This window comes from Delphinapterus leucas, chromosome 2 (assembly GCF_059928025.1).
Source record: "Delphinapterus leucas isolate spDelLeu-1000000601 "Yukka" chromosome 2, BTC_Dleu_Yukka2, whole genome shotgun sequence".
Lineage (NCBI taxonomy): Eukaryota > Metazoa > Chordata > Mammalia > Artiodactyla > Monodontidae > Delphinapterus > Delphinapterus leucas.
The window spans coordinates 12860421-12885227 of NC_143130.1; the positions used below are offsets into that span (position 1 = coordinate 12860421).

Genomic DNA, 24807 nt, shown 5'->3' on the forward strand with positions numbered 1-24807 from the left:
TGGGGGAATTGGATGAAGGTAGTCAAAAGGTAAAAGCTTCTAGTTATAAGATAAGTACCTGGAATGCAATGTACAACGTGATAAATATTAACGCTGCTGTGTGTTATATATGCAGGCTGTTAAGAGAGGAAATCCTAACAGTTCTCGTCACGAGGAAAATATGTTTTTCCTATTTCTTTGCTATTGTGTCTCTGTGAGATGCTGGATGTTCACTAAACTTACTGTGATCATCATCTCATGACGTATGTGGGAAATCAAATCATTATGTGGTACACCTTAAACTTTGTACAGTGCTGTATGTCAATCATATTCAATAAAACTGGAAGAAAACAATTTTTAAATAAACAGAGGTAAAGGGTCTTAGTGATTGAGAGTCACCATTGTTAATATGATTTATTTAAAGGACACTACATTGAAGGTCAGGAGAACTAAGTCATAGTTTGTCACAAACTGGTTACGTAAGCGATCTCCGAACCTCAGTTTCCCCATCTGCATTTCATTCATCCTTTCATTCGTTTGTGCATGTATTTACCCTTTCTCTTATTGAAGCACAATTGACTTACAATATTGTACTGGTTTCAGGTGTGCAGCGTAGTGCTGCGATATTTGTATAGATTATGCACCACACAAAGCTATTATAATACTATTGACTGTTTTCCCTGTGCCATGTATTTACTCTTGACCTAATTCCAGAGAGGATGTAAGGTGGCCTAGACTACTTTTAGGATTTATGTCTAGTCAAATTTTTTCTGTCTCCTGCTTCGGTGGGGACTGTCAGTTCATTTATTTCTTCTTGCTTTTTGTTGCTTTTACCTTCGAATGTGCCTTTGCTTCTGAAAACCCCCACCCCATCTGGACAAGTCAGTAGGCGTGTTCAGATCCCAGATCAGTAGATGGACAGGCTCTCAGAGAGGGCGGCTCCTGCGGAATAAATTGGATGGGCTTTCTGACAGCTTTGGTTACTCTGTGGCGCTTGACGTCTCTTTTTTCTTTTCTTTCACTGTTTTATTGTTTTAGTAAGATATATCCGGAGGCGCAGCTGTATTCTGGAAGGTTAAAATTACCCCGAGGCCAGCCTCTGGAGAAGTAGAACATTGCTAGATATTTAAATAAATTCCTCTTAGGGTTAATTTTCTGATGAACCAACCTCACCAGCAGTGCTGTGTGACAGGTGGTTTTCAGGGCACACACTCTGCAGCCAGCTGCTTTGCTCCCGACCTGCTGTGTGACCTTGGCCAATTTCCTATCCTCTCTGCACCTGCTTCTCTGTCTATACAATTTGTATAATAGTACCTCCTTCATCCAGTGCTGTACTAATCAGGTGAATTGATCTTTATTATATAACCTGCTCAGAATAGTGCCTGGTATATGATAAGTGCTATGTAAATGACCAAATAAGGTCATGAAATACCTTTCTTGCATATAACTTAGTTGCCGTAGTCCCAGTGTCGAAATCATTTGCTCTTTGAATCCACTAGGGGGCCTGGTTTCTGGTAGAGTGTGGCACAGATGCAGAAAAATCTGAAGATTCAAACCATGAGGAGTTAGATTTTTTTTTTTCCAAGCTCCAGCATCTTGCCTAAGTCCTTATTTGCTGCCCAAACCCCACCCTAATTTCCACTGTTCGCTAAGAAAGCATAGCATCGTCTTTCAGACGAATGGAAAATTTATATTAAGCAGAGCAAACTTTTATGCCTCTTTTCCTTTTTCTCTTTTTTTATGGTTGGGAAAATAACTTAGTGCTTTGGTGTAAATATCCTTTTCTTCAAATTTCTGTTAGGTTAGGACAAACTCAGGTCTTACAAATTACGATTATCCAAAGAAGAGGGGATATATGTATATGTACAGCTGATTCACTTTGCTGTACAGCAGAAACTAACACAACATTGTAAAGCAGCTACACTCCAATAAAATTGAAAAATATAATAAATAAATGACAATTATCACCTCATTAGCTGAGCAATGCTGAAGAGCATTCAAAAAGGAAAAGATGGTCAAGAACCTTCTTGAATGTCTTATTTCTTCTAGATTGACTGATTTTTCTTTTTTGACCTGAATTCATTGGCAGTTTTGGTATCGTGTGGCTTCAGCTTTAATTAAGAGTCAATGTCAATAAAATTTTAGAAACGTTAGCGGAGGAACAAGTTCCAATGCCGATGATCAAGAAATGCCTTATGAAAGTCGTGTTAGGAATATCTTCTATGTTTTTGAAAGGTAGTGTTTAAATTTATTTGTTTTTTATTTCAAAGTGACTGAGTTGACAAAATTGATAAAGTAACCTAAAAATCCTTTCTTATCCTTTGTCATTTGGGAGACAGCAACTTGAACCAAATCTAGAAGTTACACCTAAAACTCTGAAATCCTTGTTGAAAAAAGCTAGCTAGTACCTCAAGTTTCAGTAAAGGATTGGGGGGTGAATGCTTGACTTTTTTGGAACCTCCTTGGAGTACATCTTTTTATCCTCCCATGAAGGACAGTCACATTGGCCACGAACAGAGAGAAACTGAGAAAATAGGTCCCTTAAAAGCCAAAAATTAAAATTTAAAAATTGAGGGCGTGGTGCCCAAAGAGAAGAAGTTACACACTCCTTCAGCGCTTCCCAAACTGCCGATTATAGACGGAACCCCCGCGCATCTTGTAAAAAATTTACATTCCAACTCAGTAGATCGTGGGTGGACCCAAGATGCTGTGTTCTTCACGTGCTCCCGGGTGATGCTGACGAAGCCCCTGTAAGTGGCAGCACAGGACCAGCTTTCCAGAGCAGGAGAAACGTTCCGAGTCTGCTCTTTGGCTTTTCTGTTCTCTTTGGAGGAGAGGCCAGTCGAAATGTGAAAAGCACATTAAAGTGTTAAGCCCTATAAGCACCTGGAACTATGAGATTCAAGGCAACTCCCAGCAGAGCCTCTGTGCCTTCAGAAGCTGCACATACTTTTCTTGCTTCTCTCTTAGTAAAGTCTGGAAGGCGCTGCCACCTCCAGGGTCCCTGTGGCCTGGGGAGCACCCCTTCCAGTTCCACTCTGCAGACACTTTGCAGGTGGGGGCGTCACCGTCTGTTCCCAGCGTCCCAGCCGTCGTTCCCCAGGTCTCCAGCTGCGCAGCCCGCTCAGCAGCACGTGTTTCCTGCAGCACGTTATCTCCAGTTTCTGGAATTCCCGTTGTTCTTTTTTCTTCATACATCGCCTGTCTCCCCGCCTCTCTCCAGCATCTACGGATTTGACATTTTCATTCCAGCCTCCACGGCACTTCACTTTCCTTTCCCGTTTTCCGTCTCCAAACATCTCTGCTCCGTTTGGGATAAATTTCTCAGCTGTGTCACCCACTCCTAATTCTCTATTCAGCTGTTCTAATCTGTTGCCTCCCCGTCCAATGATTTTTTCTTTCAAAGATCATATTTTTCCTTCTAGAAGTTCCATTTTAAAAAATCCACCAGTGCACTCCTGATCGTTTTTTATTATATATGCTCATTTCTGAACTTGCATCCTTTTATTTCTTCAAATGCTCTATGCATAACTCTTCAAGTTCTATTTCCGGTAGTCCTAAGCTCTGCCATTCCTGGAGGTCCTGAATCTGTTGCCTCTTGTGTCTGCTGCTCAGGAGTGACTGGCCCGAGCAGAAGGCCCACAGCATGTGGAGTCAGGATACTGATTAGGGATGGAAGCCAGTGAGGGAGGAGGAAAGGAGGAAGACTGGACAGAGGGGGAGGGGCAGGCTGCCAGCCAACCTGGTGGGGCCCTTTGGGGTCCTCCACCCAGATGCTGCCATGTTGGTCCAAAGGGACAGGAAGGCAGGCCCAGAAGGAGCTGCCAACCAAAGGCTGCTGACTGCACTCCAGAGCTGGGCAGCCAGGCCTCCCAAAGCACGTAACACTGGGATACTTGGGGCAGTCCATCTGCATTTCAGTTGTAACCATTGAGTAAACTCCATCTATACTTATGGTAAGGTGAGTTTTTTTGTTTTGGTTTTTTTGGCCACACTGCACGGCTTGTGGGACCTTAGTTCCCCAGCCGGGGGTTGAATCTGGGCCCTTGGCAGTGAAAGCTCAGAGTCCTAATCACTGGACCACCAGGGAAGTCCCTGATGAGGTGTTTTTTACGAAGTCATTTCATCTTTAATGATGATGTTATGTATGGGTCTCTAGAACAGCATAACAAACAGAGTTAGGGGCACCAATGTTTGCATTCAGGTATATTCTGCAGTATCTCAGTACTAAGAATGTTTGTAAATACTGCAGAGGAATGTTTATTCCTTTTAAGCCTGCTTTTTATTAAGTTTAAGAAAAGTAGTAAAATTTTATACTTATATTAGCTTAAATGGAGTCATCCTTACATTCTTTTATGACTTAAAACTATTTGAAACCAAAAGATATCATATTAACTGACATGGACCATTATCCCAAAATTCAAGGAATTTTGAAGGATAATTCAAAATATTCAAGGAATGTTTGGATTATTTATTTATTTGGTCCTTTTAAAGCAAACCAATCCTTAATTTCAGGCTGGCTTCTTTCTTTTCTTTGTCTTTTCTTTCTTCCTTCCTTCCTTCCTTTTTTCCTCTTTCCTTTTTCTCTCCTTCCCTCCTTCCTTCTTTCCCTTTTTCTTTCTTTCTCTCCCCCCCCCCGCCCTACCGTTATGAAAAGAATGTTGTTGGAGCGATCTGTAAACATAGGCAGAGGCACAATAAGGATTACAGATAATTTAACCTTTCAAAAACATTAACTGAAGCAAGACTTTACATTGAAGTATTAATTTGATGCTATATTAAATTGTCACTTCAAGCCTCTAAAAAAAATGAGTGAAACATGATAATAACAGCAATTTCCAAGAGCTGGAGCCCAGGTTCACACTATCATGCGGAGATATAAATATTTATCCGTTCCAGTACATCACTTAGAATCCTCTCTGCTGAAACCTTCAGTCAGCTGTGAATCTTTTAATGGCATTTCATTTTGCATGAGAAGAAGCAACAAATCGGGGATTCACAATACTTGTTATTCTTGTTGAGCACCCAAGAGCAAAGGAAACCGAGATCTTGTGGCTGTTGCATTTTATGTTTTTAAAATTCCTATTTCACCACGTCAATTTGTCATTACATTACAGTTCTGACAAGCTGTTATATAGGAAAAAGCTCTAAGGGAGACTAATGAAGAGATAAAATTTGCCTTTACTGGTGACACCATGGAGTTTTCGTACAAGAAGATATTTTTTTAAAAGAAGACAGAAGAAAGTAAAAACTGTTATTGGTTACAGATGAACATTGCCAGAAAATACAAGTGTCTGAGAAGCACTCTTGGAAAAAACAGAAGCCACCACAGGATAAATGACAACGCAAGGTGACACGAGGCATCCAGCTATGAAAATGCAAAAAATGCAAAAAAACTTAATAAAAAACAATATTTTAAAAATGCAAATGTAGGTAATGCCATGAGTTTAACACTGAGAATATGGATGCTGATGCCAAGAATACTTGTGATGGTTTTAGCTCCATATATAGTAAGTGTAAGAAGAATTGATGACCATCAAGGTCACTTTTTAAAAATTTGGGACTAACTGTTCCATGCCTTATTCAGATGGAAGCTCAGTGTCATCACTGAATCGCAAGCATCTGAAAGCTGCCAGTTCATGTGCCAGACAAGACTTTCCCTGTTTGATGTGAGAGAAGGTGACCTAGAGAGCCTGGAGGGGTGGAAATAACAGGCCAGCTTTGGGCCACAGATGGGAAGGCCTCTGGGAAAGGAGCGGATCTAAGGAGCCACTGAGAGGAAGGCTCTGCAGGCTTGTGCGTACACAGCTGGGGCCCTCAGAACAGTCATCCCTCTGGCAGATGTGTGCTCTTAATTCCTGAGCCACACGTGGATGACCAGCTTTGCCAAGTGTTTGGTCCACTTGTGACCTCTTATCTCCCTTGGGACCTCAGAGTGGCACAGGGCAGAAGTCCACAGACTCATCTGACCTCTAGGAAAGAGTCTACTGGGTGGCACTAGGGCACTGCACCTGTTGAGTCTGTAAATTGAGATTTTAACATGGCAGACAAGGAACATCTGCGTTATGTCCTTTGCCTGTTAGGCAGGATTGCCTTGTAGCCACATCAGAACAGTGGTTGAAAGTGAAAGAAATACCTACACTTATTTTTATTTTATTTTATTTATTTTATTTCATTTATTTTATTTATTTTTTGGCCACGCTGAGCTGCTTGGGGGATCTTGGTTCCCCGACCAGGGATTGAACCTGCACCCTGGCAGTGGGAGCACCGAGTCCCGACCACTGGACCACCAGGGAATTCCCCTACACCGTTTTTAAAGAGTGACCCTCGGGATTAAGTCGCTATTTCTCCATTCTTGTAATTACAAGAATTCGAAATTAAGCATTTAAAAAGGATGAAGCAAAGATTCATCCTTAGATTGTCTTGCAGTCAAATCAACAGTGTTAAAAAGAAATTAATAGATGCTGAGGCTGTTTTTAACTATTAAAAAAAGGTTGCTCTTGCCAAAAAACTGATCATGATACTGTAGTGCTACCAATACACCCTTTTAAAATAAATTTTGAAGCATTTATTTACAGGTTGTTTTGTTAATTTGTCAGTGGTTAAGCTTTTGAAGGGGAAGTGCTTAGAGTTCTGATCCTAAAAGCAATATGAGTGAGAAATATAATTTTTTAGTGTTTCTTTTACATTTACAAAAATATCGCCTCAATTTATAAATACACACACATGCAACATTATTCATTTTTGGTAAGTCTGTTCTGTGGAGATTCCCTGAAATTGGGAGTTCCCATCCTGCATTTAAACAGAATCCATTTCTCAGGGAGCATTTGAGGAGCACATCACGTGCAAGCTTGCCTCCGTAGCCCTTTCCTTCCCTACTTCCTTTCCCACCCCTCGCCCCAGGGTCCTGGTTTCATCCGGCTCCCGCTTGAATCACCGCCATCCTTGCAGTGCTGTTTCCCTGATCTTCACACCCTTCACAAAACCCCTATGCTCTAACTACTAATCTTATGCCTCATCTCCAAATGCAGAGACACAGAGAGGTTGAATAATTCCCCAAGGTCACACAGCTAGTGAATGTGGAGCTGGATCAGGAAGGCTCGAGCAGCGTGATGTGGCCATGAGTTTACAGTCTCCCTAGATGTGGGATAACGTCCAGTAGTTTGTGGGGTGGGGGAACCCTCATAGATGTGCCCACTGATGTAGGGGGTGTGTGCACAGCATTTCCTGGGTCAGCTGGTGAAGAATCTGAGGGGAATCGTATCTGGGCCTGTTTGTGTCAACTCCCACACGCAGTGACTCCGTGTGCAGTGGTGCCCCAGCCCAGGTGCTCACAGACCCAGTGAGACCTTCCTCCACTGACGTAAAACAGCGTCTTCCCGGTGCGCCCACCCAGAAATTCAATTCACGGGGAGAAATTTCTCTTCTGCAAAGTTTTGACGCATAAATGCTTTCTAAACCTTTGCTACCAACTGCTGCTTGTCAATACTGAACTCTAACGTGAGAGGCTTTCTGTGGTTGTGGTTTTGTACATATTTATAAACTCAGGAGTTTTTTAAGTTTATTAACTCTATTTTTCAAGATGTTCATCAGAGAGCCTCATAGGTGAGCCTTGCCTTTGAGAACAAGTGCACATAGAAACTTGCTGGATGAAGTGGATCAAATTTGATCTGTTTTTTTTAACATGGAGTAACTTATGTAATCTTAAAGATAGAGGAGTTGTAGAATGTAATCTGTGTGTGTGTTTTCCCCTGGGGGAAAAAAACAGCTTGTCGGTGATTTCCTGTAGTCAGGTTTCTTTAACATATTCATCAATATGGATAGTGGTCAGTATCTGCTCTGTTCAGGGTGCTCTGTGACTGTACCAAGATTTTGATCTAAGAGATATCTTCTACCAGCAGGACTTTTAAAAGATAGGCCATGATGAGAATAACTGAGCAGAATGGCACAAAGACAGGGGACTTGAACAGCCAAACTGAAACCTGTGTGCCTCCATGTGTTTAAAAGGCCCATCCAACCATCTCTCTTCAGAGCTACCAGAAAACCACTCTTTTTTGTTTCTTTACATCAGATGTGAGAAATCTTCATTTCAGCCAAGAGCTCTTTACCACCTATTTTGTATTAGCGAAAATCAAGTTAATTTACTGTTTTTTGAAAGGCGAGAAATAGAAAATGTTCCTCTGATCAGACTTTGCATTAAGAGCAGGTTGTGGGTGAAACTCAGAAAAAATCCATCAAACTAAAATATATAGCTCAATTATGGTCAGTAAGATTTTTTTTTAAGGGCAGGAGCATCTTTAAAGTCTTCCAAAACTCTGGGTGGCAAAAATCAAACTCCTATACTGATGCTGTTCATCTTTTCTTTAATGATAAAAACTAAAGGCTTTAAAAAAAAAAATCTTAAGGTGGTTTAATATTATCAGAGTTGATTATTACAGTGTTTACCACTAAAAAGTTTGAAAGGGCATTCTGATTACTTTCTTATTTTTATAAAATGTTCACTGTACAACAGAAAAATTCGAGCAGAATAGTTTTTTTTTTTTTTAAAAGGAAGAAAGCAGTTACCCTAAATTTCACCATTACCATAGTGACCATTCTTCCAGACACATCTCTGTAAATAGGCACAACAGGTACAATTTTTACAATTTTGGAATCATGTTACTCATGCTGTTCAGTTATCCTAGAGAGTTCACACACATGTCATGGGAATAAAAGAGCTTTTTTGAAATCATCTTTCCCCTTCATTTTAAAGAAAGGAAAACCTAACTTTCCTTTGGAAAGTGCAATGGGACCGTTTGTAAGGATGGTCTTTTGAGGAGAAGTGTCTCCATCTTGTGGCCTTTTAGAGTATCGTCATTCCAGACTGATAAACGCATGTTGTGTTTTTGCAACTCTCCTTGGAAATGGTGTCAGTTCTGGGACTTGTTCAGTGGATTTGACGAATCCAACATGGGGCCAGAGTGTGTCCATCTGTCTGTAGAGCGGGGGCAAGCCCTTTTTCACACCGCTGCTCTGGTGGGCAGTTTATTTATTTCTTCACTGACATGAATTTTTTATTCAATGTCACTTGTAAATATACAAAGTATTCATTTTAATGTATCCAAAAAAAGTTTTTCATAAATTATTTTTTTTAATTTTATTGAAGTATAGTTAATTTATAATGTATTAATTTCTGCTGTACAGCAAAGTGACTCAGTTATACATATATATATTCTTTTCATATTCTTTTCCACTATGGTTTGTCACAGAATATTGAATATAGTTCCCTGTGCTATACAGTATGATGTTGTTTATCCATCCTATATATAATAGTTTGCCTCTGCTAAAATCAAATTCCCATTCCTATCCTCCCACCCCCTTGGCAACCACAAGTCTGTTCTCTATAGTTGTGAGTCTGTTTTTGTTTCATAGCTATGTTGATCTGTATTGTATTTTAGATTCCGTATATAAGAGATATATGGCATTTGTCTTTCTCGTTTACTTCGCTTAGTATGATAATCTCTAGGTCCATCCATGTTGCTGCAAATGGCATTATTTAGTTCTTTTTGATGGCTGAGTAATATTCCATTGTATATATATACCACATCTTCTTTATCCATTCCTCTGTGGATGGACATTTAGTTTGTTTCCATGTCTTGGCTATTGTAACTAGTGCTGCTATGAACAGAGGGGTGCATGTATCTTTTCAAATTATCATTTTTTCTCAGTATATGCCCAGGAGTGGGATTGCTGGATCATATGGCAACTCTGTTTTTAGTTTTTTTGAGGAACCGCCATACTATTTTCCATAGTGGCTGCACCAATTTACATTCCCACCAACAGTGTAGGAGGGTTCCCTTTTCTCCACACCCTCTCCAGCATTTGTTATTTGTAGACTTGTGAATGCTGGCCATTCTGACCTGTGTGAGGCGGCACCTCACTGTAGTTTTGATTTGCGTTTCTCTAACAATCAGCGATGCTGAGCATCTTTTCGTGCGCCTGTTGGCCATTTGTATTTCTTCTTTGGAGAAGTGTTTTTCGAAAAAACAATTTTCGATTGGGTTGTTGGAAACAATTTTCGATTGGGTTGTTGGTTTTTTGTTGTTGTTCAGTTGTATGAGTTGTTTGTATATTTTGGAAATTAAGCCCTTGTCGGTTGCTTTGTTTGCAAATACATTCTCCCATTCTGTAGGTTGTCTTTTCATTTTGTTTATGGTTTCGTTTGCTGTGCAAAAGCTTGTATGTTTGATTAGGTCCCATTTGTTTATTTTTGCTTTTATTCCTTTTGCCTTGGGAGACCAGTGGGCAATTTAAACATTAGAGTCTCAATAAGAAACAGGAAAACCAGGACTGGAGCCCAACTCTCCCAGCTTCTAACACTGAGCTTTCTCCACAATTTCCTGTTTAACCTCGACTTCAACACTGTTAAAGGAGTTGATCTTAGTGGCCAAGTCACGCTGCCCTCAACCTCATGAAATCATCATAAAGGCTTCTAGGGAGGAAGATGGCAGCCCCAGGTAGAGTGTGATTTCACTTTAAAGGAATTACAGAAAGGACCAGTCACTTGTCCTCTCACCCTACGCCATTATATCCAAGTTTTGACTTTACAAATTAGTTTGGAATGTTAGGGAGAAAATATCTCTCGAGATAGAGTTGAATTTTATCTGTGTCTGCATGGTGGACGCAGACCTGTACTGCTGAAGGCAGTAGAAACATGGTCATTTTCTGTAAACAGGACATTAATAGTTGTGATAATAAACCATTATCACTTTGTATAAACACCAGAGCAGAAGAGTTACATTTTACATCTGAACGAACACCTTTTGACTGGATCATTTCCCCCCCTTTTTTCTTTCTCTCCTATGCAGTATATAGTGGAATGTCATGGGATCACCCTTCTTCCCCAATTCCTGGGCATGTACCGGCTTAATGTTGATGGAGTTGAAATATATGTGATTGTTACAAGAAATGTGTTCAGCCACCGTTTATCTGTATATAGGAAATATGACTTAAAGGTAAGACTGATTTTTATTAACTTTTATTCATTAAGTTTGGTCATCCACGTTGTATGTAATTGATCATGCTGAGCACTTAGGAGGCGCCCAGAGCACAAAGCTGCCAGGAGTGCTCATTTGTGTTAAGCGAGGACCACTTGTACCTACGAGAGATACCATGTCTATTTTATTCAACAAGTATGTATTGAACACCAGCTATGGGCCAGGCACTGCTTTAGGTGCTGGGAATAGCTTGATGAACAAAACGGACCAAACCTGCTCTCAACGAGCTGACATTCTGTTGGGTAAAGACGGATGGTAATAAGTAAAAGGGGTAAGTAAATCATGGAGTATACTAGGAAGTGATCAGTGCCATGGACAGAAGTAAAGACAGGAAGCATGGGGAAGGGATGCGGTTTGGAATAGGGTTTCGCTTCACTGCAGACCTGAAGGAGGTGAGGGATAGGCTGAGGAGCAGGCCTGAAGACAGGCTGTTTCAGAGACCCCAAGGGAGAGGCGGACCACTAGAAATTCTGATTGTGGAGTGAGGGGATCTGACTTCTGGGATCACCGACATAGGCAACGTCCAGGTCAGGAGCTGGCAGACTGTGACCCGCCTCCGTGGCACAGCCAACATGGCCATTTTTGTAGATAGTTTTATTGGAATCCCACAATGCCTGTGGTTTGTGTATCGTATGTGGTTGCACTGTAACAGCAGAGTTGAGTAGTTACCATGGAGACCGTTTTGGACCACAAAGCCTGAAACACTACCCCTCTAACCCTTTTCAGAAAAAGTTTTCCAACCTTTGGTCTTCATCAGTGGATCTCGAATTTTTTTTTTATCTCAGACTCCTTCACACCCTTAAAAGAGGACCCCCAGAAAGCTTCTGCTTATGTAGGTTATGTCTACTAATACTTACAATATTAGAAATGAGACATTGAAAAAAACTTATTTAAAATAGTAAAACCATTACATGTTAGCATATCTTTATGAAAAATATCTTCCAAATCAAAAAGTTTAGTGGAACAGGTAGCATTGTTTTTTATATCTTTGCAAATCTCTCTAATGTCAGGTTTGGTGAGACAGTTAGAACATCCTGTCTGGTTTGGCTGTCCACCTGTTGCCAAGTTATTTGATTGAAGTGTATGAAGAAAATCAGACCTTACACAAATATGTAGTTGGAAAAGGAGAGGAGGAGTTTTTAATAACTTTTTCAGAAATTTGTGGATGTTTTCCTTTGATATCACACCTTAACCTGACAAGTGGTAATTTCTCCAAGCTGAGTCACAGTGTGGAATCTGAAATCACATCGGTGAACTTATTAAAATCCGTCAGTCTGTTTGCACGCGTTGGTCTGGCTACGTCATGCTTTGGTCATTTGGAATGATGGATTGACTGAGTTAGGTGAACTGCTTCCTCGAGGCTATTCGTATGTTTTATGACAAACTCCACTAATACCATTTGGTGCCACTGCTGGGTTTGTGCTAAGCTGCCAACAGTTTTACCCACCATTGTATTTGCAGTATCTGTGCAAATATCAAGGTGGTGAAATAGGCAAATAGTATCTCAGTGTTATTGTAAAGATAGTTTTGCCTTTGCAGACCCCTGGGTGCTGAACTATGCTTTGAGAAATGCTAGTCTAAGGGAGGGGGAATGTTCTAGGCTTATCTCCTACCCTCTGGAGTTCAGATGAACAATATAAGCTTCCCAAATACAGCTTTGCTCTGTCCTGCCTCCAAGTCGTAGCTATTTTATAGGTGGAAATCCCAGCCTACAGGGCTCCAGGGCTCTTTGGAACCATCTCTCATGAGGCCCTTGGCAGTGTTACTTAGCTCACTCTGCTGAGCATTAGAGGTCTTTTCATTGGCCTGACTCTCCCATGTAAGAAGCCAGATGACCTCTGAAGCCACATGTCCTGGTTTTTTACTACTTGTTAGCTGTGTGCAAGATGCTGAACCTCTAGGAGCCACAGTTTCTTCATCTGTAGGACAGAGGTGATCTTACCTCCGCTGCTGTGAGGATTAATGAGATATGTATGTGTCACGTCCAGCATAAGGCACGGCGTGTGGGGAGAAGTGGATGGATTTTCATTGTCTCCTCCACTCTACTGCTAAGTCCCTTAAAGGCAGTTGTTTTGGTTCTACTTTTTTATCCCCCGGAAATGCTTAAGGTAGCGCCTCTATCTTAAGCATATCCTGCTTGAGCATATCCTGTTCAAGCATATCCTGATGTAAATTGTGCTTATAGACTGGATGTTATAGTTTTAACCTTGGATGTCGTGATTTCATCTCCCTTTTTAGCTTGTAGAGTAAACTTTTCTTGCCAGTACTTGCCGTTGTGAGGGAACCTGGGCATCTGGCATCATTTCATGGCTCAGACTCTCAGCCTTGACTGACTTAACGTTTCTAATTTTGTTTTAATTTTTAAATTCTGAATGAATTTAGATTTGGATGAGTTTTTCCAGGCTAATGCTCTGCATTTTTACATAGAGACGAAACTTCAGTGAGAATTAGGAGCAGAGTAAATTATATCGTAGAGGGGAAAACACACACAGAGACTAAAAAACTTGGTTAAAGATACAGAGACTCAGGTATTACAAGTATTTAATACTTGAGGATTTAGGCCCCCCCCCTCCCCTTTAAATTTGGGAACATTCTTTGATAGCAGTCAGTGTACAGAGGAAGAGACTATGGCCCGAATTCAAGAATCTGTAAAGGAAGAAACAAACCATTGCAGGTGACAGCTGCTGGGCTCAGCCAGGCAGAGGGCTCTCCTTCAGGACCAGTTTACACGGTTCATCTTCACGTGCTGGGTCAGCTTTGTGCTCCTCCGACACATCCCCCAGAAGCTTCGAGCATCTTCCCTGGGTTGGCAGCAGGGTCTTTCAGATCCACCAGACCTGGGAATGCTGAGCATGGGGCAGATGGAGAAGTGGCCCCAGGGAGCCCTGGCCTGAGCTTGGCCCCCTTCCCCAGTACAAGGAGTCGCCCCATCTGTGAACACGTTACACACATCCTGACTAATGCCTGAGCTGCTTGAAGGCAAGATGGTCATAGAGCAAAAATGTTAAGAGTGGCCAACCTAGAAGCTACTTTAAATTTTCCCAAGTCACATATACATTTTCTTAATGATTGGCTAATGCAAGTATTCCAGGCCAATAAATATCTATTTAAAACATAGGTAAATGGATCGCTCCACTGACCTAGTCATAGTCTGGGCATCCAGTGCTGGCAGGGGAGGGAGAGCAGTCAGTCGGGCCGTGATCCTCCTCCAGCCGTTCACTCAGCAAACACTGGGCGTTGCTGGGTGAGACACTGCGATGGTCACCACGGAGCACAAAGGATAAATGCTCACTGTTGTTGTAGTAACAAAGTTAGGAATTCACTGGCCATTTATTTCCTAATCTTTCTTTTGCATTAAGATCTTCCACAAACAAAGGACAGTTTCTGTTCTTGAACTCTACCCCAAAGCACCCCTGTTGGCATCAGGAGGACTCTGTCATTTCAGACAACACAGAACCGAGGGCTTCATTTGGAAAACCAGTGCAGTAGAGTAGAAATTGCTGCGACCAAGAACTGTGTTTTCTTCTACTTTATACCTCTGTGCTCAGCCTAGGTTCTGACACAGAAGCGGTGCAAGGAGACGTGTGTTTGAAGGGACCTCCAAAGTGAAAGGGGCCGGGAAGTACCCACTGGGTCTTAGTCATGGTAAGTGAGGAAGCACATGCATCAGTAACCCTAAGCCAGGGGAGACGGGCATTCGGGGGCCAGGGCACGCCCCCACCTAGAGGACGCAGCGTGGGAAAGAGGCCTCTATGCCCCAGTGGTCACTGCGGCCAGCTGACGGCCCACTTCACTTTGAAGACCCTCAAACCAACCACTTCTGACGATTGATGTTTGACTCCACGTTTAGTAAGTCATTGTTCACGTGATTGTCGGGTTTTCTGATTTCCAGCAGGAGGACAGGAACCAGGGAGAAGACAGCACAGGTGACACGGCAGGGAAGGGGTTGGAGACAGGTGGACAGAAATCCCTACAGAGGGTGCAGCACACTCGGGGAGGGGCCAGAGCAAAGTCGGTGCTCATTTATTTCCGTGCTCTGCCCTGGAGTGCTTGCATTTTTCACGTGAAGCTGATACCTCGCGTGCGCATGGTTTCATTATCTCTTTCTCTTTCAGGGCTCTACAGTGGCTAGGGAAGCAAGTGACAAAGAAAAGGTAAGTGCCCGGCATCTCTCTCACCTCACTCCCGCGGACATGCGGTTCTAGCCATTTCCCCTCCGCTACAGTGAGAAGCTCTTCATGGGCCTGAGGGACGTTCTCCTCCAGTTCTCTCCCTCAGGTTGGCTGCCCTGTTGGACAGTGAAGTAGTTATTAGTTTGAGGTGTGTGTGAAACATTTCCTATCAACGTGATTTTGAGAAAACAGCCGCCTCTGCTGTCAGCATGCTCCAAACTGGCAGGTACAGCCCAGCACCCGAGACCTAGCCCCACTTTATGACTAACAGGGCAGGTGTGACCTTGAGTCAGTTTCTCTGCCTCCCTGAGTCCCAGTTTTCTCACCTGTAAAACGACAGTGTTGAGCTTCAAATTCACCAATAAAATATTGCTTGTGAGCTTCAAACTCCTTTCCAACTATAAAATGTTAAGATCTCATTAGAGTATTTTTTGTGTGTAAAGACTTAGGGATGGACGAGGAGACTCTTTACTTTCTTCTGAGTCACTGGACATTAGGTAATACTTGAACCACATTTTGTTGATTATGCAGGATTATAAACAGATTCAACTGGAATCAGTTTAAGAATTTGGGAGGCAGCTTTCCGTGTGCAAACCTCAACTGCCCAAAATGGGGATTTGCTTACATGAAAGGCACCCCTGTGCTCTCAGCTTACTCCTCATGATGTTGAGGTGCCTTTTCTTGACCAAACCATTTGAAAGCTGGGCTCAAGGTTTTTGTTTCTAAATTAAGTTATTTAGGATGATATCACTCAGTCTGGGTTTGAATTTTATAGATTTGGAAATCTCCTTTTACTTATTCATCCAGAAGTTTGTGAATGTCTTTATGGTTACTGTCCTAGCTTCAGGGGCTAAAATAATGAACCACACACACATGGCCTGCAAAGCGATACACACATTAAATAGGAAATGACAGTATCATGTGATAAGTGCTTTGATAGGAAACACGTAGCAAGGGCAACTAAATCTGGCTTGGTGGTCTTCCTGGAAGAGATGATTGGAAACCTGAAGGATGAGCAGCAGTTGGCTAGAGAAAGAGGGAGCACTCAGTGCTTTCATTGGAGGCTGGGATGAGGCCACACAGGTAAGCAGGGCCATCTAGAGTGGCTGTGGAAATAACCCAGAATAGATGGTGGCCCGACCTGGGGTGGTGGAAGAGGATAGAGAGATTTAGGAAGAAGAATCCACAGAACTCAGAGATTGAATATGGGAGGTGAACAGTGCCAGGGAGTGTGTGTGGAGGGAGGGTGACTCCAAACTTTCTGGTTTGGACAGTGGGGTAGGTGTTGGACAGTGGGGTAGGTGCTGATTCCACTCATGGAAAAAGGAAGCAGGCAGAGTAGTTAGAATTGTCAGCACAGCATCAGGACAGAGATGTCCAGTAGGCATGAGAGGGCTTCAGCGGGAAAAGGGGGCTTGGGAAACCCGCCAGGAAGGATGATCAAAGACAGGGAAGTGTCAACGAGGTCACCTAGGATGAGCCTAACATGAACACTCACTCAAGTCCAGGAAGCACAGAGAGTCCCATACAAGATAAACCCAAGGAGGAATACACCAAGACACATATTAATCAAACTGCCAAAAATTAAAGAAAAAATATTAAAAGTATCAAGGGAAAAGCAACAGTTGTTAACATACAAGGGAACTCCCATAAGGTTATCAGCTGATTTTTCGGCAGAAACTCTGCAGGCCAGAAGGGGGTGGCATGATATATTTAAAGTGATGAAAGGGAAAAACCTACAACCAAGAATACTGTGTCCAGCAAGGCTCTCGTTCAAATTTGACAGAGAAATCAAAAGAAAAGCTTCACAGACAAGCAAAAGCCAAGAGGATTCAGCACCAGCAAACCAGCTTTACAACAAATCCTAAAGGAACTTCTCTAGGCAGAAAATAAAAGGCCACAACTAGAAACAAGAAAATTATGAATGGGAAAGCTCATTGGTAAAGGCAAACATGAAATAAAGGTAGGGGATCATCCACACACAAATATGTCGTCAAAACTAGCAATCATGAGAACAGGAGAGTACAAATGCAGGATATTGGAAATGCATTGGAAATTAAGAGACCAGCAACTTAAAACAATCTTGTATATATATTGACTGCTATATCAAAACCTCATGGGAACCACAAACCAAAAATCTATAGTAGATACTCACACAAAAAAGAAAAAACAATCCAAACACAACACTAAAGACAGTCATCAAGTCACAAGAGAAGTGAACAAAAGGGGAAGGGAAGAAAAAAGACCTGCAAAAACAAATGCAAAACAATTAACAAAATGGCAATAAGAACATACATACCTGGGCTTCCCTGGTGGCGCAGTGGTTGAGAGTCCGCCTGCCGATGCAGGGGACACGGGTTCGTGCCCCGGTCCGGGAGGATCCCACATGCTGCGGAGCAGCTAGGCCCGTGAGCCAAGGCCGCTGAGCCTGTGCGTCCGGAGCCTGTGCTCCGCAACGGGAGAGGCCACAACAGTGAGAGGCCCACGTACCGCAAAAAAACAAAACAAAACATACATATCAATAATTACCTTAAATATAAATGGATTAAATGCTCCAGCCAAGACATACACTGGCTGAATAGATACAAAAACAAGACACATATATATGTTGTCTACAAGAGATGCACTTCAGATCTAGGGACACATACAGACTGAAAGTGAGGGGATGGAAAAAGGTATTTCATGTAAATGGAAATCAAAAGAAAGCTGGAGTAGCAATACTCATATCAGACAAAATAGACTTTAAAGACTGTTATAAGAGACAAAGAAGGACTCTACATAATGATCAAGGGATCAATCCAAGAAGATATTAACAATTGTAAATATATATACACCCAACATAGGAGCACCTCAATATAAAAGGCAAATACTAACAGCCATAAAAGGAGAAATCAACAGTAACACAGTAATAGTGGGGGACACCCACTCTCATCAATGGACAGATCATCCAGACAGAAAATCAATAAGGAAACACAGGCCTTAAATGACACATTAGACCAGGTGCACTTAATTGATATCTATAGAACGTTCCATCCAGAAGAGCAGAATACACTGTCTTCTCAAGGGCACATGGAACATTCTCCAGGATAGGTCACATCTTGGGCCACAAATCAAGCCTTGGTAAACTTAAGAAAACTGAAATCATATCAGGCATCTTTTTCAACCACAACTCTATGAGCTTAGAAATCAGTTACAGGAAAATAAGTGTAAAAAATACAGACACGTGGAGGCTAAACAATATGTTACTAAACAACCAATGGATCACTGAAGAAACCAAAGAGGAAATCAGAAAATACCCAGAGACAAATGACAACGAAAACACGACAATCTAAAACCTATGGGATGCAGCAAAAGCAGTTCTAAGAGGGAAGTTTATACCAATACAATCTTAACCTCAGGAAACAAGAAAAATCTCAAATGAACAACCTAACCTTATACCTAAAGCAACTAGAGAAAGAAGAACAAACAAAACCCAAAGTTAGCAGAAGGAAAGAAATAAAGATCAGAGCAGAAATAAAGAAACAAGAAAACAATAGAAAAGATCGATGAAACTAAAAGCTGGTTCTTTGAAAAGATAAAATTGATAAATCTTTAGAAGAAAAGGGAAAGGACTCAAATCAATAAAATTAGAAATGAAAAAATGTTACAAGTGACACCACAGAAATACAAAGGATCATAAGAAATTACTACAAACAACTATATGCCAATAAAAAGAACAACCTAGAAGAAACAGACAAATTCTTGGAAAGGTACAACCTCCAAGACTGAAGGAAGAAGAAATGCAAAATATGAACAGACCAATCACAAGTACTGAAATTGAAACAGTGATTTAAAGACTTCCAACAAAGAGAAGTCCAGGGCCAGATGGCTTGAGAGGTGAATTCTATCAAACATTTAGAGAAGAGTTAACACCTACCCTTCTGAAACTCTTGCAAAAAATTGCAGAGGAAGGAACACTCAGCTTATCCTATGGGACCACCATCACCCTGATACCAAAACCAGAAAAAAGATGCCACAAGAAAATTACAGGCCAATATCATTGATGAACATAGATGCAAAAGTACTCAACAAAACACTAGCAAACCAAATCCAGCAATACATTAGAAGGATCATACATCATGATCAAGTGGGATTTATCCTAGGGATACAAGGACTCCTCAGTATCCACAAATCAATCAGTGTGGTATACCACATTAACAAACTGAAGAATAAAAACCATATGATCATCTCAATAGATGCAGAAAAAGCTTCTGACAAAATTCAACAGCCGTTTATAATAAAAACTCTCCAGAAAGTGGGCATAGAGGGAACTTAACCTCAGCATAATAAAGGCCATATATGACAAACCCACAGCTAACATCATTCTCAATGGTGAAAAGCTGAAAGCATTCCCTCTAAGATCAGGAACAAGACAAGGATGTCCACTCTCACCACTATTATTCAACATAGTTTTGGAAGTCCTAGCCACAGCAATCAGAGAAGAAAAAGAAATAAAAGGAATCCAAACCGGAAAAGAAGAAGTAAATCTGTCACTGTTTGAAGATGACATGAAACTATACATAGAAAATCCTAAAGATGCTACCAGAAGACTACTAGAGCTAATCAATGAATTCGGTAAAGTTGCAGGATACAAAAGTAATACACAAATCTCTTGCATTCCTATACACTAACAACAAAATATCAGAAAGAGAAATTAAGGAAACAATCCCACTTAGCGTCACATCAAAAAGAATAAAATACCTAGGAATAAACCTACCTAAGGAGGCAAAAGACCTGTGCTCTGAAAAGTATAAGACACTGATGAGAGAAACCAAAGATGACACAGATGGAAAGATATACCATGTTCTTGGATTGGAAGAATCAGTATTGTCAAAATGACTATACTGCCCAAGGCAATCGACAGATTCAATGCAACCCCTATCAAATTACCAGTGGCATTTTTCACAGAATTGGAACAAAAAATTTTTTTAGTTTTTATGGAAACACAGAAGACCCCGAACAGCCAAAGCAATCTTGAAAGAACGGAGCTGAAGGAATCGGGTTCCTTGACTTCAGACTATACTACAAAGCTACAGTAATCAAAACACTATGGTGCTGGCACAAACACAGAAATGTAGATAGTGGAACAGGATAGAGAGCCTAGAAATAAACACACACACCTGTGGACAATTAATCGATGACAAAGGAGGCAAGAATATACAATGGAGAAAAGACAGTCTTTTGAATAAGTGGTGCTGGGAAAACTGGACAGCTACATGGAAAAGAATGAAATTAGAACATTCTCTAACACCATACACAAAAATAAACTCAAAATGGATCAAAGACCTAAATGTAAGGCCGGACACTATAAAACTCTTAGAGGAAAACATAGGCAGAACACTCTGACATAAATTGCAGCAGTATCTTTTTTTGATCTACCTCCTAGAGTAGTGAAAATAAAAACAAAAATAAACAAATGGGACCCAATTAAACTTAAAAGCTTTTGCACAGCAAAGGAAACCATAAACAAAACAAAAAGACAACCCCCAGAATAGGAAAAAATATTTGCAAACAAAGCAGCCGACAAGGGATTAATCTCCAAAATATACAAACAGCTCATGCAGAATTATGTCAAAAAAAACAAACAACCCAATAAGAAAATGGGCAGAAGATCTAAATAGACATTTTTCCAATGAAGATATACAGATGGGCAGAAAGCACATGAAAAGATGCTCAACATCACTAATTATCAGAGAAATGCAAATCAAAACTACAATGAGGTATCACTTCACACTGGTCAGAATAGCCATCATCAAAAAGTCTACAAACAATAAATGCTGGAGAGGGTGTGGAGAAAAGGGAACCCTCCTACACTGTTGGTGGGAACGTAAATTGATACAACCACTATGGAGAACAGTATGCAGGTTCCTTTAAAAACTAAAAACAGAACTACCATATGATCCAGCAGTCCCACTCCTGGGCATATATTCAGAGAAAACCATAATTTGAAAAGATACATGCACCCAATTTTCACTGTAGCACTAGTTACAATAGCCAAGACATGGAAGCAACCTAAATGTCCATCAACAGATGAATGGATAAAGAAGATGTGGTACATATATACAATGAAACATTACTCAGCCATGAAAAATAATGAAACAATGCCATTTGCAGCAACATGGATAGACCTAGAGGTTATCATACTAAGTGAAGTAAGTCAGAAAGAGAAAAACAAATATCATATGATATCACTCATGTGGAATCTAATTTCTTTTAAATGATATAAACAAACTTATTTACAAAACAGAAACAGACTCACAGATTTCGAAAACAAACTTATGGTTACCAAAGGGGAAAGGTGAGGGGTGGGGGGATAAATTAGGAGCTTGGGATTAGCATACATACACACTACTATATGTAAAATAGATAACTAACAAGGACCTACCGTAGAGCAAAGGGAACTCAATATTCTATAATAACCTATATGGGAAAAGAATATGAAAAAAAATATATGTATATGTATAGCTGAATCGCTATGCCGTACACTTGAAACTAACACATTGTAAATCAGCCATACTCCAATACAATTTTTTTAAATGAATAAAAATTTTTAAAAAAGAAGTGACGCAGGACTTCCCTGGTGGCGCAGTGGTTGAGAGTCCACCTGCTGATGCAGGGGACGCAGGTTCGTGCCCCAGTCCGGGAGGATCCCACATGCCGCGAAGCAGCTGGGCCCGTGAGCCATGGCCGCTGAGCCTGCGCGTCCGGAGCCTGTGCTCCGCAATGGGAGAGGCCACAACAGGGAGAGGCCCGCGTACCGCAAAAAAAAAAAAATGAGGCAGAGAAAAAGGAAACGGTGGCTCCTTTGACAGTTTATATTCTTACTGTGCACCAGTGACTATATTTTCACACTTCCAACCTCTGTGTAAATCACCGTGAAGCCACCGGCTTTGGCCAAAAGCAGCAGAAACAACAGATTGTCAACTTCTGTTTACATGTTGCTATGTAAACATTTTTTCCAGGTGCCAAAGACTCAAGCCGGTGTTTGAGTTTTAGTCCATGAGAAACTCAGAGGCTTAGTATTATTGGGATTTTCTGCTAGGAGAAAATATCTGGGCTGTTTAAAGAACCACACACTGGCATTGAAAGAAGGCTTTTTCAGCGTCATCAAAAGAAGGCAGCCCCGGAGTAAGAGCTGTGGCCCTGATGCTGTGCGCTACTCCACAGGGGCTGCTCTGTTTTTATTTTGTTCCCAGGTCTCTTGAGACTACTGCTAGTGGCCTTTCTTTCCTGTTCATTTTGATCTCTCCAGCTTCTATTCCCAGGGGCTTGGTCTGCTATGACAATAACAATGCCAAGAAAGACAGTTACAGCCAGTGGGGTGATTGCTGCAGAATCCGAAGTCCTAAAACAAGGACATAGGAAGGAAAGCCACAGTATTTGACGTGGCTATGACGGCTCATCCTCAAGAGCAGAACATTCAGTTACCTGTCTGTCCCTCCGCAGCTCTGCCTCTAGACACTTGCCAGGAACCCAGGGCATTTACCACAGTTCCACCCCCCGCCTCACCAAAAATGTTTAGCCCTTCATTGGTGTAGGTTTCTGTGAAAAAGACATGAAATTACAGAATGTGTTTAACAGAAACCCACTTTTCTGAGGATGCTGCTAGGATGCTTTTATCATCTATTGAATGTGCACAAATTGTTCCTCAAAACATCTCCCCTGGAGGTGGACTTAGAGACGTCAGAGACAGGAGGTACCTTAAGAGGTCAGAGTCCCATTTCCCCACCTCACACGTGATCGATTTGAGACCCAGAAGCTTACGTTGCCACACAGTCGGTGACAGAGGCAAAACCTTACCTTAACTGCGGGTTATTTTTTTTATTGTTAATGTACTGGGATTTAAAAGGTAAGTAATAGTAACCAACGTTTGTTGAACGGAACGTATACTGTATGCCAAGCCTGTTGTAAATTTTACACCAATTTGCTCATGTCATCCTGACCACCACCTTTAAGGTGGAGGCTGTTATTACTTCCTTTGCATAAATGAAGTTACTTGACCGACAGGCTGTAACTTGCACCACAGTTTTGACATGACACAGCCGGGGTTCCAGCCCAGAGCGCACATTTCTAACCTTCTAAAATGTTTGAGACTTATTTCGTTTTTTCTAAAAAGAGGATTTATTATCAAAAATTCATATTACCCCATGAATCATGAAGATGAACAAGGAAACATTTCACTACAATGTTTCACTGACAAAAACACGTAACTCCAAAACAATATGGTACTAAGGCAGTTCGTTGAGTCTTGATTTAAAAGTAAAAAAAAGTAATGAAATAAATCGTTTGGCCTCATACCATGTTGGCAAAAATAACCAATTCATATTTCCTCCATTTAAGAAGTGCAGGTATTTCTGTAAGTACAGTCTGTGTCACTGTATCTTACACTATGTAAACATGAGGATTGTCTACGCAGTAGCCCCTAGGAAGAATTCAATGCTTTCTGCTTCTTTCTGGGCTTGGGGTTCCTGATAGCTCTTCTTCCAGGAGGAGCAGCTCCAAAGCATCATCCACCTGCCCTTTTAGCTTACTGGCGCTCACTGGGCACAGGCAAGAGGAAGTAGCTTGAAGACATGGGATGTGAAAGTAATTAAAACTGGTAATTTCTGGAGACTGTGCCTGCCTTGACAATAGGACATGATGTCCCTCTGATATGGCAGTTTGTTTATAATCTGGCGACAACCAAGGTAACATTTACTAAACTGTAACACATAACAGTAAATGAAATGTATTAATGGAGCTGAACTCTTGAAACCCTTGGGTTTTTAAGTTCAAAAAATTTTCTTTGCTTTCCTTTTCCTGTCAATTTTCAGGTTTTCTTTCCATGATCAGTTAATATTTTTGACTCTTCCAGAAAGCATGCTGTTCTTTGTCTTCACGAATAAAACCATAAATTATCAAAGCAGTCATTGTTATCTCTAGTTAGAAATAATTGGAGAAGGCTGAAAATATTTTCTACATTTTAGCCTTTTATAAATGAAATGAAATGGTCTGCAAGAATATTTTCATTGCAATCATTGTATAATCATTTTCTACGAAATTGCAAAGAACAGTTTTCACAGAGAGTCTCCATTGATGTGGCTTAATTAGTAATCTGAATTCTTAGTTTTTCTTTCATTTGCATCATTGTAGCTGTTTTAATTTCACATACTTTTCGCTTGTTGATGGTAAGTTTTAAAACTGTCATTTCAGATATTTCGTGATATAGGTGCAGAAAGGTCCCCTCCCTACGATTTGAGCTTGACACGTAATTAGTGTGATTTGCATTAGCATAATAATGAAGATGGAACTGAAGGAAATAAAGAAGTTATATTCCAACAATAATGGAATCACTTTCATGGCAACAAGTATCAGAACATGCGTGTACAGATGTCTTGAATTTTTTTTGTAAAAAGAGCAGAACGGCGCTTTTTTTTTTTTTTAAACCGTTGTCAGATTCTGACAGCTGCTATGACTTGTTTTATTCTTTAATTCTTTCCTTTATTAATGGAAGGGCATCTTCCATTCATGGCTCCAGCAGTATCGCCCCCTCTAAATGAGACAGAAATGCGAATCTCCCTGGTGGTCCATCTTTTCACAGC

The 24807-nt window shown here is 41.0% G+C and overlaps 1 protein-coding gene across 3 annotated transcripts in view; it reads left to right on the forward strand.

The window, feature by feature from the left end:
* PIP4K2A (phosphatidylinositol-5-phosphate 4-kinase type 2 alpha) overlaps window positions 1-24807 on the forward strand; it is a 177021-nt gene that overhangs the window by 120974 nt on the left and 31240 nt on the right. For all 3 annotated transcript variants that reach the window (XM_022580483.3, XM_022580484.3, XM_089906422.1), the window contains exons 5-6: window positions 10827-10973; window positions 15131-15169. In XM_022580483.3, coding sequence (XP_022436191.1) covers window positions 10827-10973; window positions 15131-15169 — 186 coding nt within the window. The remainder of the gene's footprint in view (window positions 1-10826; window positions 10974-15130; window positions 15170-24807) is intronic.